The sequence below is a fragment of the Aquarana catesbeiana genome, linkage group LG02 (assembly GCF_042186555.1).
Source record: "Aquarana catesbeiana isolate 2022-GZ linkage group LG02, ASM4218655v1, whole genome shotgun sequence".
In the NCBI taxonomy this organism is placed as follows: domain Eukaryota; kingdom Metazoa; phylum Chordata; class Amphibia; order Anura; family Ranidae; genus Aquarana; species Aquarana catesbeiana.
The window spans coordinates 625,599,492-625,616,428 of NC_133325.1; the positions used below are offsets into that span (position 1 = coordinate 625,599,492).

General features: G+C 39.8%; 2 protein-coding genes across 3 annotated transcripts in view; one reads left to right on the forward strand and one right to left on the reverse strand.

Annotated features, from left to right (window-relative positions):
* CD99 (CD99 molecule (Xg blood group)) overlaps positions 1 to 16,937 on the reverse strand; it is a 70,995-nt gene that overhangs the window by 32,617 nt on the left and 21,441 nt on the right. For both annotated transcript variants that reach the window (XM_073616392.1, XM_073616393.1), the window contains exons 3-5: positions 4,955 to 4,987; positions 2,397 to 2,414; positions 1,501 to 1,548 (exon numbers count right to left, since the gene is read on the reverse strand). In XM_073616392.1, coding sequence (XP_073472493.1) covers positions 1,501 to 1,548; positions 2,397 to 2,414; positions 4,955 to 4,987 — 99 coding nt within the window. The remainder of the gene's footprint in view (positions 1 to 1,500; positions 1,549 to 2,396; positions 2,415 to 4,954; positions 4,988 to 16,937) is intronic.
* Positions 6,317 to 8,507, forward strand: LOC141129865 (glutamine synthetase-like). Its single transcript, XM_073617914.1, has 2 exons — positions 6,317 to 6,343; positions 7,896 to 8,507. The coding sequence occupies exons 1-2, from the start codon at positions 6,317 to 6,319 to the stop codon at positions 8,505 to 8,507; spliced, it is 639 nt and encodes a 212-aa protein (XP_073474015.1).

Genomic DNA, 16,937 nt, shown 5'->3' on the forward strand with positions numbered 1-16,937 from the left:
GTGGTTGGAGTAGTTGTATACAATACTGCGATCTTAACCTTTTCCATTTTAGATCCCCCTATTTTGTATGATCTTTTTATCTATCCTTTCCCTTTCAAAAGGAACATCAGAGCGCACATATGGTGTTGGTTATTTCATGATGTCATTTCCTACCCAGTTGCTTTAAATGTTTTACTGCGATCTGTTGGTAATGTGCTTGATAGTGAGCATGAAATTCTCAATACTGTTGCTTTGTATCATTATATGAATTAAAAAGCATAAGAGTGTTGCCAGAAATTGTAATTTAAGGGGTTGTTGGCCCACTCCTATTAGGGTTCATTTACACTCGCTTCGGACAGGCTTTGTTAAAGCTCTCTGAATGCCAGTCAAAGCTCCTATCACTAAATAAAATGGTTAGCTTACACCTTGCTTTTGCTTTGCTTCAGCTTCACTTAAAAAATTATACCCCATGTAGCTTCAGTGGTGCTTCAAAGCCTACATAGAAGTCTATGGCAAAGCTCGCTTGAAGCCCCACTGAAGCCTCAAGCAAAAGCAGGTGTAAACAGGACTGTAAGCTAACCATTTTATTTAGTGACAGGAGCTTTGGATGGTGTTCAGAGAGCTTTAGCAAAGCGTGTCCAAAGCCATGTTTTGAAGCAAGTGTAAACTAGCCCTTAAAGTAAACTCCAGAAAACAAAATCAAAGGGCTTTCCTCACAGATGAGGGGGGTTATTTGCCAACACTCTTTGAATAGCTAGCAGCCCCTCAGGCTTGGGTCTGTGTCTTTTTCGGTGAAGCCATGCACCCCTCTTGCACCCACAGACTCCTCAGGAGGGTTGAGCCCAGAACTATAGTCAGGTCACCACTAATAAGCCCAGCACACACCTGACAAATGTGCTGGTGGTTCATGAAATATGGACCCAGGACTGGAGATTTCATCCCACCCGGATCGCTAATAAATCTCCGGCTCCAGGTCTAAAAACTGATTTTGCCAAAACCATGAGGAAACAAAAGCCAGAGATTATAATTTTTTTTATTTATTATGTCATCCTATTGTTATGTGTACGCATTAGAGGCCTGAGAGGTAAAAAGTGCTGCTTCCTACAGAGATATACAGTATTTATCTGTACATACACACTCTATAAAGACTGCCCGCAGTTCAGCTTTAAGCACAACACCAAAACACCCTTGTCTAATCCACGGCATTCTACCAGGCAGCATAAGTGCTTTACCAGATGTTCATTCCTGATAGTGCAAATGCTACAAGATGCAATGTCATTTTCTAGGCTCAGCAGATATCTTTTCCCAATTCAAAAGTTTGTAATGCAATGTAGTATGTATTACAGTCAACTGCTAGGACTGGCAATAATGAAGATTAAGCTTCAACAATTTTACAAAACAATGTTCATAGTTGCATCTATAACCCACTTTCTACTCTACAACATGTACCTACAAGATAACACTCATAGTGGAGAACACTGACATTACTATCTTTTACACATCGCATCTCAAATAACTCACCATCAGGTTTAACTGCTGGGTCGATTTTTTTTTCTGGAGTAGGTGCAACTGGAAGTGATACAGAAATGTATGGTAACACATCCCTTTTTTAAAAAATATCATTAAAACATCAGAAAAAAAAAAAAATAATCAGACTAATCAAAGGCTATATACAATATGTGCTTTTTTTTATATAAAGAAAAAAAAAAAAAAAAAAAAAAATCACAACTTATAGGAACAAAAAGACACTTGATGGCCAGCAGCCGTCCAAAAGGATGATTTAATTTTTTACATTAGGAAAAAAAAAAAAAAAAAAAAAAAAAAAAAAAAAAAAAAAAAAAAACTTACAACCACCTTATGACAAAATGTGTACTTTGACATAATACAGGTCTGCATGTGCAGACACTACTGCTGTCACTCATATCTTAGCCCCGACAAGGGGGTACGATAGTTTATCAGACACACATTTTTGTCCTGGCTTAAAATAAGTAACAACCATACACCACTATTAGCTAGAGCTTTTGTAGGTGTTTAGCACAAGACATCTAATGCCCAAGAAGAACCATGCATGGCAAATATGTGCAGTGCTTTGACCATTGTTCACACAAACATGTGGACATTAGTTCTGGAATGACAATAAGGACCCAGGTAGCATCTGAAGTATTCATTGTTACAGAGAAGACACCATCTGATTCAGAATTCGTCTTCAAAGAAAAAAAAAAAAAAAAAAAAAAAAGTGTATTAACAATAGATGAATCGGACGTAAAAACTATGAATGAAGCCATCCTGGGAGTTCGCTCACTGAAAATACAGGCCATGTCCACAGCAAACTGAGCCCGCTATCTTACATGCACTGTTAATGTGCAGAACCCCAACACACACATTCAAATACATTCATTGACCAATGTAGAGCCTACCTGTGGGATCATCATCACCTATATAAGCAGTGGGGAAAAAAAAAAAAAATACAAAAATTATTATATTGACTTATTTTGCTAGATACGTAGTACACACATTATTATACAGTGGTTTTAGTCTGGAATTTTATAGCTAGCCTGTGGCATGTATAAAAATTACTATATTGACTTGATTTGCCAGATAGCTAATGCAAATATTAATAAAGTTCTCTCGTTGGAATTCCATGGCTTAAGTTACTAAAACATATCCAAACCCAAGAACAAAAATGGATAGTATTGCTGCTTATTGGCCCCTATATAGTGGCTGCATTAGTTTTTTTTTTTTTTTTTTTTTTTTTTTTTTAGAAGTTTTCCCCCTTTATTTTAAACTGGCAACTTTGCCAATAATTCACTTCCTGTCCTGGGGTGACAACCATACTGAGTGGGGTTGAAAGTAAATCGAGAAAGGAAAGTTATTTTTTTGCTACCAATATCCAGGCAGGAGAGATTTGCCTTTACATCCACTTCTGGAGATGCAACAGGAAAAAGGAAATCTCTCCAAATTTAACAGAATTACCATCTAGGACAGCTGACTAATGATACGAAAATCAGATGGAAAAAATTTGTCCGACTAGCTATCTGCCGATTTTTGGATCGTTAGTACAGTGCTTTCGACAGCCAATTTTGCTTTTTCGTTAGACAAAAGCTGGATGTGCAGACTATAAAATTTGTCGGATGTGAACTCAATGTCTGATTATTGTTTCATTAGTATGGTTTTCGTACGAAAAAAAAAAAAAAAAAAAAAATTAAAAAAATCGTAAGAACAAGGACTACGCATGCTCAGAAACGAAATAACACATACAAAACTATTCAACACATTACGTCACTTCTGACGTTGTATTCTGTCGTACAAAAATGTTCATATTGTGAGTAACCTCTTCATTTTAGACCTGAGACTAGCATGCCACAAAAAAAAATATATAAGTGGTCATATCTTTATTGTACACCACATTAGAAGACATTTTAAAATACAAAAATGTAATATAGGTACTGTTTAAAACAATCGCAGTTACATGTCATGCCAGTGGTTGATAGCTATATCTCAAGTTAGTCATAGGGAAGATCTCATATAAACATCTCCAACATGTTTCACATGACAAAGCCAGCTTCCTCAAGGAGATCTGGAATATATCTCTCCTGTAGAAGCTCACACATGTAGATTGATCCTGGAATTAGAGGACCGTAGCTGACACACAGCAAATGGGCCCAGCCATTCAAAGGATTGGAAATAATGTATAGAAATGAGCTGACATTTGCCCCTTGAGAAAGCTGTAAAAAAATATGTTTTGAGACAGCAGTAGGAGCTGGGGGCACTGGCTGAAGAGGAAGAGCCAGTGGGGGACCTGAAAAGAGGAGAATCGGGGTTTAGCTCTGCTTTATAGGGAAAGCCTAGCCTGTAAAAGAAGCCCATCTATACTTTTCTTACCAGCGACCCATGTCCTCAAGTGATGCAGCCAACCACTGCGGGTATTCGACCCTTTTGAATGGGTCAACTACTTGACCTTCCATCGGCAGGCAGGAGGTGCAGGTATTCATACACCCAGAAGTGTGGAAAAGCTGAAGCAACTGGAAAGCAGCAATGCCTCAGCAATTGAAAATGCGTGCCACCAGAATTAAAAGTGTATACAGGTTTAAGTTATAAACCGTGAGGGCCTAAGAGGGAGGGGAAAGCAATGTCCCACACTCCACACCTTAGGGAGCAACAGCCCGGTAAATAGTAAAGAAGGAAAATATTTTTGTATTCACACTGAAAATTACAATAATTTTTTTTTTTTTTTAAAGTAAAAGGAAGGAAAATATAAATTAAGGATTTATGAAGGATAAATTGTGGCTCTCATGGTGAAAATTAAATATATATCGATCAAGATGATAAAAAGGTAAAAAATGTATTAGTACATATACAGTAATTAAAAAAGAGAACAGGGGGGCAAACAGAGAACATAGGGGCAAACAAGAGCCCAAATACGTAAAAAAAAAAAAAAAAAAAAAAAAAAAAAACACACACACACCACATCACACATATAGTACGGAAATAGCCAACATGTTTCGCGGTGGTCGCCGCTTCCTCAGGGCTTAATTCTCTGTATACAAGACAAAATATCTGACAAAAATTAATCATTATATATATTGTACATGGTAACATGTAATGATTAATTTTTGTTTATACACATATCAGATAATTGGTCTCATATACGGAGAATTAAGCCCTGAGGAAGCGGCGGCCACCACGAAACATGTTGGCTATTTCCGCACCATATATGTGATATTATGCGTGACGTTTATGTGATATGTTTTTTATACATATTTGGGCTCGTTTGCCCCTCTATGTTCGCTTTTTATTAACAGTATGTGTGTTAAAGAGGAAGTAAACCCTGATGAGTTTTACTTCCCCTTTATTCCCCTGCAAAGTAAAAGCATAATGGGCTAGTATGCATCGGTTAGATCCTCCTGTGAATAAAGTTCTAATGGCAAGCCTCAGAGCACCTATTGACAATTCAATTTTAGTATTACTTGCTTACCTACAGCTTGGCCCAAATCGAAGTCTTCTTGACCTGTAATTGAGGGGAAAAAAAAAGGGGGGGGGGGGGTTGTTAAAAAAAAAAACAAACAAACAAAACAAAAACACAAAACAAATCTCACACACACACACACACACACACAAAAATGTCACACTTTATATATCGGAAAAGTGAATACACATACTGTACAGTACAAACAGGCAAATAATGCATGGACAAGAGAAAAATACATAACTTCAGTAAGACCTGTCCACACTAAATGTTTTGGAATAAAGTAGTTTTGTGTGTCTTGACCTACAGTTGACCATTTATAGCAATAAAATTCTCGAGAATAAAACAGTGGCAATATTTTAAAGGTCACATTATACAGTATCCACACATCTGTTTATCAAATGCATATTTTCAGGGAGGAGGGACCACACCCACACAGAATAAATTTTAGTGCCAATATTATACCTCTTTGCGGGAAAAAAAAAAAAAAATTATTATAATGAGGTTGTGCCAAGTAAATAGACAAACATGTGTCATTAAACATTGCAAAGAATAAATTGGGGAAGGAGAGATATAGGACACACACACACACACACACACACACTTGGTAAAAGCAAAAATTTTACAAAGCACCACAAAGGCAGCAAAAAAGGGTCAGGCCAGTGGGGTAGATTTACTAAACACAAAAAGACTGTACTTTTCATACACTCAATTTCCCCAGAGCTTAGTAAATGTGGGTATTTTTTACAAAGTGAAGATTCACCAATCAGGTGTAAGGAAAAAAAAAAACCCCAAAACACACACCCCCCATTTTTGCACACGTGTGGGTGATTGAAATTGGCAGTTTTACCGCATTTACTAAGATACGGGGAAAATGGAGTGCACAGTCTATTTGCCTTTAGTAAATCCACCCCAGTGAAGCAGTAAAAGAGATCAAAATCATATCGACAATGAAGTGATGATTTTGACAAAGCAAGAAGTAGAGGTTGGCTTGGATGGTCGCATTTCTGAAGATTTTCCCTAGGTTGCATCTCCCGACAGATAATTCAGTGAAGACTAGACCAAAAAGGTGTCGGACACACCGCACTGGACACAAGCTCTGGTGTAAAGCGCAGAATCTCAGGTCACTGTGAGCCCTGGCGGTAGACGCACTGCATAGGTCATGGGGAATCCTGGTGCTAGAAGTGCAGCAAAGGTCACCATAACCACTGGTGCTAGAGACAAAAGCATAGGTCAGAGCCCTGGTGCCAGATGTACAGTGCAGGTCATGGATCTCTAGTGCTCAATGTACAGTCTAGGTCAACATAAGCCGTGGTGTCCGATGCACATAACAGGCCACAGTTAGCCCTGATGTGCAAAGCACAGGTCACCATGAGTTCTGCTCCTAAGCACACCCAAGTGTGTGTGTGTGTGTGTGTGTGTGTGTGTGTGTGTGTGTGTGTGTGTGTGTGTGTGTGTGTGTGTGAGAGTGTGTGTGAGAGTGTGTGTGTGTGTGTGTGTATACAGATGAACATATTACACACACGGGGTGGGGTGTTTATATTCTAAGTACAAAAATCAAAGATCTGCTGGGATTAAAAATATTCTATTAAAAATTAAAAAAGTGAATTGCTTGCTTGTACATGACTCAATAGGCTTCAGCTCAACCACTGAGTTTCCTTTTGTTTTTTTTTAATAACTAAAATATGAGACTCTGCAAGCTTTGGTCTAGCACACCAGAGTCAGAGAGCTGTACTGATTTCTCAGTGAACAGATACCGCATACAGGAATGTGTCTCTGACTAATGTTGGGTGGAGCATTACAGAAGAGTTACTCATCTCCTGACTTATTTTTAGGGAGGAGAATTTTGAGCTTTTTTAAATGATCACATGACAGGCAGACGGTGACCAGACTTGTACACAGCCTTCTAGCCCAACAGAGGAAACTGAATGAGATCACTTTTGTAGTTTATCAAATCCATCTTAAAAGTGAACATTCACCAATAAATAGGACTTGCCCTCCTTTGACTCCTACCTCCCTTCTAAACAATTGTTTTTTTGTAAACGAAACATATAGATTACTAGGCAAGGATGATGTATGCAGAGCTGCATGATTCTACCCAAAATGAGAATCACAATTTTTTTGCTTAGAATAAAAAGATCACGATTCTCTCACGACGTAAAATCTTTCACATTATACAAAAAAAAAAAAAAATTTGGGCTAATTTTACTGGTTTATTTATTTTTTGAATTCATTAAAATTATTTTTTCCCAAAAAATTGCATCTGAAAGACCACTGCGCAAATACACAGTGTGACATAAAATATTGCAACAACCACCATTTTATTCTCTGGAGTCCCTACTAAAAAAATGATTTCAACTTGAAACCAACAAAATGTCAGAAAAAGGTTTAGTGTTTAGGTGGTTAAACTTTCCTCATTTAAAACACACAAGTCTATTCCTTTGACAAATTGTTACAATGTTTATACTTAAGTTCCACTGCTAAAGAATGTTGTGATTCTTGGCAAACTGCCCGGTTTTTCTCTTCCTTTCTTTTGAGGGCTGTGGCTTCAGAAGAGCAGAGAGAATTCTTTGCATGGCAAGAATCGTGAAACACTTGTCAAGATCGCAATGGGGGAAGAAAAAAAAAAAAAAAAAAAAAAAAAAATCGCCATAACGATTGACGATTAATCGTGCAGCTCTAATGCAGTGTAATTACTCACATGAGCAGACAGCACAGTATCAATAAAACCTTGCAGAGCTGCACATGCATACCCAGAAAGCACTGGGTTTCTGCCAGCCTACAGGACCTAGCCCGGCACATAACAGCGTATGTGAAGGGGGTTCCACATAGCTCCACATATGTGCAGACATACTGTGCAGCTTTGGCATGTCCAACAGACCTGAGAGAGAGTCCTACAGCATGTCTATACATATGCAAGATGGCAGCATAGGAGTACCGCAATGAATAGAAACATTGGGCTGCCATTGTGGAATGTCACTACAAAGCCTTCTTGTATGCTGGCATCAAAATCTGTGGCACAAACGCAGAAGTTATGCCATCACAGTGGGAGTTTCAAGTTGGACCCCTTGAAGGTATTGATATGGGAGACCACCTTTGGATGGCTCGCTTCATCCTACACAGAGTATGTGAGGATTTTGGTGTTGTGGCAACGCTGGACCCAAAACCCATGACTGGCAACTGGAACGGGGCTGGGTGTCACACAAACTACAGCACAGAAGACATGCGGAAGGAAGGAGGACTGAAACACATTGAAGATGCCATTGAGAAACTAGGAAAGCGTCACGACTACCACATCTGTGTCTACGACCCACGAGGTGGAAAGGACAATTCTCGACGCCTGACAGGACAGCATGAAACCTCCAGCATTCATGAATTTTCAGCTGGTGTGGCCAACCGTGGTGCCAGTATTGGTATCCCACGCCAGGTCGGACAGGAAGGCTTCGGCTACTTCGAAGATCGCCGCCCAGCAGCCAATTGTGACCCCTACGCTGTTACTGAGGCCTTGGCCAGGACGACCCTTCTGAATGAAACGGGAAGTGAAACTAAAAGACTACTCTAATTAAATGTGGGGGTTGGACCCACACAGTAGATTCCATCCATTTTGCACAGTGGTGTAGTGGGTAGCACTTTCACCTAGCAGTAAGAAGGGTCACTGGTTTGAATCCCAACCATGACACTACCTGCCTGGAGTTTGCATGTTCTCCCTGTGCCTGCGTGGGTTTCCTCCAGTTACTCCGGTTTCCTCCCACACTCCAAAGACATGCTGGTAGGTTAGTTGGATCCTGTCTAAATTGTCCCTAGTATGTATGAATGTGAGTTAGGGACCTTAGATTGTAAGCTCCTTGAGGGTAGGGACTGATGTGAATGTACAATGTATATGTAAAGTGCTGCGTAAATTGACGGCGCTATATAAGTACCTGAAATAAAATAAATAAATTGGGCTGGAAGGAGGACCATGCTGGACTTCAGAAACAATTACTAAGGGAAAGAAATTCAATTTAGCTAGGTAGGGGTTGAGTTTCTCAAACTTGACATACTAAAAAGGTTTTAGTCACGGTTTTATTCCCCTTTAGTCATTCAGTTTGTAACCAATCGTGAACATTAAAGAATTAAAAGCAGATTTTCCTCGCACCACAATTGTCAACGGTTTTTGATTTTGGAGGTCCGCCTCTCAGATTGGTTTTGGTTTTCAAAGTTTAGGAGTACAAACAAAGTATTCAATTCAGTTTTTCCATTTTATATTGACTTTTTATTCTGAAAACCATTGTGTAAAAATTCATAAGGCAACCCAAGGTACGTGGGTTTATGAGATCAGTTGACAGATATTTCAGTTTTTGGTAGATGTTGTAGGGTTAAACCACCTGAAAGTAATTTCTCTTGGATAGCCTATTTGTGAGAGATCTGAACAGAGCTGAGCTGTCAGGGACATCTCACTATTGGAATATGTAAGACGTCAGGGGTTCAGATAAGCGACTTATGCTCTACCTAGCAATAAAATATTACATTTGAGTGGATTACTCCCCTTTAATGTATATCAAGATACAACCTTATTTTATTACCCCCCCCCCCCCTTTGGATTGGGATGGGGGATTAGTAAAAGCTGAATTTCAGGAAATAGACAAAAATATAGCTTTTCATGCTTCCTCGATCCATGTGACCGGTTCTCCACTGCCTCCTCCACCAAAACCAGAGTGCAGATAAACATACTGCTAGTAAAGTCTCCTCCCTAGACTTAATGAGCATTTAACCCCCTGAGCCATCTGTGTATGGCCTGCAGGCTATTGGCCACCATAGCAGAGGGTCACCAGGCGCTGGAGAAATTTTACTCTTACTTCCTGTCCTGTAGATGCAACAAAAAGTAAGGAGGAAATATCTCCAAAAAGTAAGATATCTTCCTAGACATTTGTCACAAGAGCAATTGTCTCCCTTGGAAATTTTTTCTTTGTTACATAGTTGGTGAGGTTGAAGAAAAAAAAAAAAAAAAAAAAAAAAAAAGACACAAGTCCATCAAGTCTAACCTATGTGTGTGATTATATGTCAGTATTACACTGTATATCCCTATATGTTGCGGTCGTTCAGGTGCTTCTACTGCTATCGATGCCCACCCCCCCCCCCCCCGCGGAGACTACCGCCTGTGGAAGGGAATTCCACATCCTTGCCACTCTTACAGTAAAGAACCCTTTACGTAGTTTAAGGTTAAACCTATTTTCTTCTAATTTTAATGAGTGGCCATGTGTCTTGTTAAACTCCGTCCTGCGAAAAAGTTTTATCCCTATTGTGGGGTCACCAGTACGGTATTTATAAGTTTAAATTATATCTCCTCTCAAACGTCTCTTCTCCAGAGAGAATAAGTTCAGCGCTCGCAACCTCTCTTTATAACTAATATCCTCTAGACCCTTTATTAGCTTTGTTGCCCTTTGTACTCGCTCCATTTCCAGTATATCCTTCCTGAGGACTGGTGCCCAGAACTGGAAAGCATACTCCAGGTGCGGCTGGACTTGTAGAAAGTGAGAGTTATCACTTTATTCCTGAAGTTAATCCCTTTTTTAATGCATGCCAATATTCTGTTTGCTTTGTTAGCAGCAGCTTGGCATTGCATGCCATTCCTGAGCCTGTCATCTACTAGGACCCCCAAGTCCTTTTCCATCCTAGCTTCCCCCAGAGGTTGCATTCATATTTTTGCCACCCAAATGCATTAGTTTACATTAAACCTCATTTTCCATGTAGTTGCCCACCACATTAATTTGTTCAGATCTTCTTGCAAGGTTTCCACATCCTGCGGAGAAGTTAATTGCCTTGCTTAGCTTAGTATCTTCCGCAAATACAGAGATTGAACTGTTTACCCCATCCTCCAGATCGTTTAATAAACAAATTAAATAGGATTGGTCCCAGCACAGAACCCTGGTGGACCCCACTACCTACCCCTGACCATTCCGAGTACTCCCTATTTATCACCACCCTCTGAACTCGCCCTTGTAGGCAGTTTTCAATCCATGTACTCACCCTATGGTCCATGCACTCACCCTATGGTCCATGCCAACGGACCTTACTTTGTACAGTAAACGTTTATGGGGAACTGTGTCAAATGCTTTGTATTCCTGTTCTGGGGATAACTCTAAATATTGGGTTTTCCCACACTATCCAATCTGGTGGAAATGACAACCAGGACAAAGTGAACTCCCTAGCTTGGGACACAGACAGCAAAAGAAGCATGACAGTTGGTTTTTCCAGACTATTTAGCATGGATGGGGAAAGCAACCGATTTCTCTCCTTCAGCGGATTGTGTACAGTATATGGACAGCTTTAGGTTTAAAAGGGGCTTAGGTGGCAAGGGCACGGGGCTGCGATATTCTTCCAAATGCCTAAAATGTTCCTGTTGGCTGGACCCAGATGTTGGGCAGCAGTCAGTGATTACTGTCTATTAGGCTAGGTTCACATTAATGCAGCTCTAACAACTGTGTTTTGCGTGAACACAGCAGCCCATTCATATGATGAATTTGCTGCCGTGCCTCCTGAAAAACACAAAGGAAATGGTCCATGTAATCAAGCACAATTTGACCCGAATTAGATAGAAGGTCACAATGTACATAGTAGTGATCAATTTTGAACACAAAACACAAGTCACGTGGTGCAATACACATATTGGCACCAGTTTAGATCAACATAGCTGTGGGGCACAGTCTATTTTATTTTGAGTCACATCTGTGGCACAGGTAGTTTTGTTGGTTGTTTTTTTTTTTTGTTTGTTTTTTTTTTTTTAGATAAAGGTAAACCCATCAAGGCGTTGCCAAGCCAAAACTGGGCAAATGAAAAACAAAGATTGAGGTTACCTACGATAAAAAAGGAAAAAAACAAAACAAAAACAAAAAAACATATAGAAATACAGGATTATGTGATTATTGCTAGCCAGCATCTGTACATACAACTTGGTACATTTAGCCTGCCCATACACAGTTTGAATCTCAGCTGGTTCCTCCTGCTGTACCGGCCGAGATTCAAGCCATGTATGGCCTACCTAACTCGCAGTCATACATACACTTGGTAGATACAGACTAGACAGGAGCCAATTAACCTACCAACATGTCTTCGAAGTGTGGGAGGAAAAGCAGAGTACCCCCACACAGGCACAAGAAGAACATGCAAACATTCAGGTAGTGCCATGGTTGGGCTTGGAACAGACAACCTTAGTGCTGCTAGGCAGAAGTGCTAACCACCCAGCCACTGTGCTGCCACGTTATTTTTGTCAGACCATATAAAATACGTATCTGGTCCTTCTGCAGTTTCATTGAATTACATAATAAACGTTCATGCTTTCACAACATTTGTAACTTTTTATTTGCCATATGATCAGATTAACTTCATGGTTATAGCAGGTTGGGAAAACAGTCTGGTAAACAGATGGAGATATAGAAAGCAAGACAAAGAAAAAAAAAATGTTTATTCAAATAATGCATTCCCCGATGACCAGTCTTAGAGGTTCTACAGAAACCTCATGGGCATTTAGCTAGAAGAGACGACAGCAACAGACAGCCATGAGACACTCCCCAAAGTACAGAAGGCAACAAGCTTTATTGTAAATAGAAAAAATGCCCTGAAGCTCTATTTTCTTGTGTAGGGGTCCTAAAGAGTCATGTTTTATGATCAGATCATGTTTAGAAAAGTGAGCTTTGTCAGATAATCAGTGTACACCGACAACGATCAACATATGGAAACTAGAATCTAGTCCACGATTAACAGCTTTGCAAAATTATGTGCACATTTCCAAGCACAGTTCTACAGGCTCAGGATGGATACCTGTCCCGGTTTCAGATATTCCACTACCTTTGTTTATAAAGCCAGCCATAGGCAGTTCCAATCTTGGCTGGATCAGCAGGAACTGGCCGAGATTCAAACCATATATGAGCAGGCTGAATGTACCAAAGTCGGTCGATCTCTGCTTTAGACCGGTTATTTTATTTATTACAGGTACTTATAGTTTATTCAGCATGATCTTTGTCACTTCTAAAAAGGGAGCAATACATATTTTTAAGGACAGACAGGGCTCTCTGTTCATGATATTGTCTTGCAATAATGGACCCCCCCCCCCCCCCTCGCAATCCTTAGAAGAACAAAAAAAAAAAAAAAAAAAAAAAAAAGGGGGCTCAAACGAAATGCACTTTGAGCAATGGTAGTTTAAAAATAGTGTTACTCCAGATGAATAAACGTGCATGTTTTTTCTGTAACTTTGCAAAGCCATTTACAAATGAAATAAAGTGATTTTTTCCCCCCCTTCATTTTTGCACTTTAACATGGGAAATGTAAAAATTAACATATATTTACACATTTAACAAAAAAAAAAAAAAAAAAAAAAAAAAAAAAAAAAAAAAGGAAGAAGTTTAAAATATTAAATTGGTAACAAAATTAAAAATCAGCAGGAAAATAACTACATTGAGAAGGATAAGAGAGAGTCAATTTGGGCTTATTAGCATAAACTAAGGGTTAAGAAGGGGTCAGTAACAAAAAAAAATAAAAATAAAAATATATAATTTTTTTTAACTGGTCAGGTTGCTTCAACTGACATCTGCAGATCCAAATTCATCCCTTTAGCTCTTTTTCACACTGCTGTGGCTTCAAAGTTGCTTGACTTTGAATCTGACATCCCTGCACGACTTCATCGCGGCTTCCATCCGATTTCAACAGAAGTCAATGCAAGTCGTGTTGAAGTTGCACCAAAGTAGTGCAGGAACCTTTTTCTAAGTTGAAGTGACTTGAGTCACACTGATTAGAAGGGTTCCATTGCCGTTAATGGGGCACAACTCGTTATGCGACTTTGAACTCAAGTCACATGACAAGTCGCGGCATTGTGAACCGGGGCTCAATCTGCAGATGAATGAACAAAAAAAAAAAAAAAGACATCATTGGGGTTGATTTATTAAAGGCAAATCCACTTTGCACTGCAAGTGCACTTGGAAGGGCAGTCGCTTTAGATCTGAAATTAGGGGAAGCTCTAGTGGATTTCATTATCCAATCATGTACAATCAAAAATGCTGTTTATTCTCCTTGCATGTCCCCCTCAGATATACACCGAATGCACTTTTAAATGCACTTGTAGTGCAAAGTGGATTTGCCTTTAGTAAATAAACCCCATAGTGTTACTTTGTATCTTTCTATATTCTTCTGAGCAGTGTGGTTTATAAACACAGATTCAGACTGCATCACTGACAGCTGAAGCTTTTCTGAGTACACATCAATCCCAACTACTTATTCAAAAGCCGACAATCGCTGTATACTGGGAGGGGAGGTCCCAGCAGCAGGGCGGAGACGCTGGATGTGTGATTTTTTCCCACATTCACAGTTCAAAGTTCATTCACTCAGATATGAAAAAAAAAAGTTCCATCCTTTGATTTGTCTTGACAATTGTGCCCATTATCCATTAGAAAAATTGAAGGAACAGTGTGTGTTCAGGGCTGCACAACCACACGGCTGTCAAATTAGAAGTGATGCCAACCAGCCAACCTCCTAAAACTGGGACGGATCCAATCAGCTAGGCGACTACAGGTGGCACCCATGTAAATAAAGCGGCGCTCCAAAAACGGTATTTCTTTTTTTTTAAGATTCGGATTGAGTAGGAATATATTAGAATATCTGATCGCTTGTATTGCGGTTTGTGTTCTAGTGGGTGACCATACAGAAGCAAAAAGAATGTGCCCAACAGGGACACAGACCACAATCAAAACATGACAAAGGCTCTAAATCTTCTCCTTATTTACAAAGAAAAGAGTGCTTACACTTCTGTCTGTGTCCCGTTTAGGGAAAGTCAGGGTGCTTCCTGTCCTGGTGAAAAAGCAGATTAGTGCTTCCGTCAGGTGTTTATTGTATAATCTTTTATAACTCTAGGGCATGGTAATTCTTTATTTTATTGTGAAATCATTGCTTTTTTTGTAGAGGAAATCAGGTTTTTCTACAAGACAGGTGGACTTACTCTGTGTGACTTGGTGGTTTGGGAGGATCCTACATTAGAGGCACCGTTGGTTTAAATGGAGAGGTGACAGTTGAGGTGGTTTGGACTTCTATTGACTGTACCAGGTTCCTCCAAGCACCTGGTATGTAGTTGGATGTATATCTCCAAGCAAACATTGGAATGCTTTCAATTTGGAAGAGCAACAGCCCTGCTTGCCTCCCCCAAGATTCCTACATGATTAAAAGCCTGTTTTCACAGTTGTGTTTTTGCCTCCAGTTTGCATGCTCAACCAGTGAGAAGGATTCTGTTTTTGTTTTCTAAAAACTGAAGAAAGCCCATGGAAGCATATATGGTTTGGCATCTTACCAGAATGCAGGCAAACCAGCAAGGTGTAAATCTGCCCTAAACAATCTGGAAATATATGGATGAAATAAGGACAATGAATGAATGAATGAACAAATAAAGCTGAACCACTTTTAGGCAGGTGCAGTCTACTTTCTCCACTGTAGGTGGCGCTCGTTCACAGCAGCATTGCAATTGGCGAGGTAGTCAAGAGGAGCCTGGTTCCTCTATGGTTTCTTGGGTCACTGGGGAAGCTAGCCAGTTGGATGCTTCTGCCCCATGTGACTGCAGCAGCCATCTTGGGTCAGGCAGAGTCTATTTAAAGTGGTATTAAAGTTTCGGCTTTGTACGACAAACATGTCGTACGTACCTACTTTGTGCAATTGGTTTTGCACAGAGCTACTGGGTCCCACACCAGCGCTCCTGGCTCCTCTCCCCTCTCCCTTGACCAGTGCCCCCTCAATAGCAAACTGCTTGCTATGGGGGCACTTGTGCATGCTCGATCCCGAGCCCTGCTCTATGCGTCCATAAGTTTTATTTTTAAACAGAACAAGGCTGTGTCCTTTTCCATTTAGAGGATGTAAGTGGATGTCATGTGTTTACGTCTTTTCCGTTATATGTTCGTTAGAAAAGATTTTTCTTTTATACTTCATATATGATTGGTTTCTGCAACAGCGAAAAAAAAAAAAAAGGAGGATGCAAAAATGAATGTAGACTGAAATGCAAACTCATGTAAACTGTCATAACCTGAATGTTGTTTACATCAGTTTTTTTTCTAAGCAAAAACCATGACTGATCTGATGATATCCATGTGAAAAGGACCCAATTGTGCACAACATACATCCCCTTCTCAAGAATGTATCATGCCAATACCCCTTTGCCATTTAAACTACTGTATTTTCATCCTGTGATATCCCTGTTGAGCGATCTAATCCAAGGCATTAGCAATTTTTGGAAAAATATCATTGCAATGTCCCTTTGACATCTAGGTGCTCTGTTAATGTGAGTAGTGTTAAGGTAACCTATTTGAATGGGTTTGCCAAAACCTCACAGGCATTTTTTCTTGCCATGTGCCCAGTCTCTATGCCATAGTGCACTGCCCCCAGTACTGTCCCCTGGATGCACTTCTAGCAATACCAGATAGGAAAAGGAATTAAAAAAAAAAAATAAATAAATAAAAAGCAATGGTTTCTATGACCTTCATGGCTTATTAGGGCTCTGTGCCTCATGCTATTTAAATAAACCCCCATAACACTTTCCTCACTTAGCATGGAATGTGTTAATCCTGAGCAAACAGCCTGGAACTGGCTTCACTAAACTGTGACAAGCAACACATACACGTGTAATTAATTTGACTCTGCTACTTTACATAGTAGTGACAACCATCTGTACATGAAAAGATCCTGGTGGCCATAAAGTGTTGCATTTGTAACTTTACTCCGATGTTCATAAACTGGAGAGCAAAGCAATTTCACTACTATGTCACTAGAGCATCCTCGCTCAACCTTTTTAACATGGATGAACCCTGAAACACCTACCAGTGCTCCAGGAACTCCTGCTAATAATTATTAGACTTACAACTCAGCAGTGAGCACAATCTCTCCCCACATCCAAAATTGAGTGGCACGTAGAACACCCCCCAGCAGTAAAACTAAGACGAGAAAAAAAAAAAAAAACACCTTTTCTAGAAGAGGGAAGAAACCATTC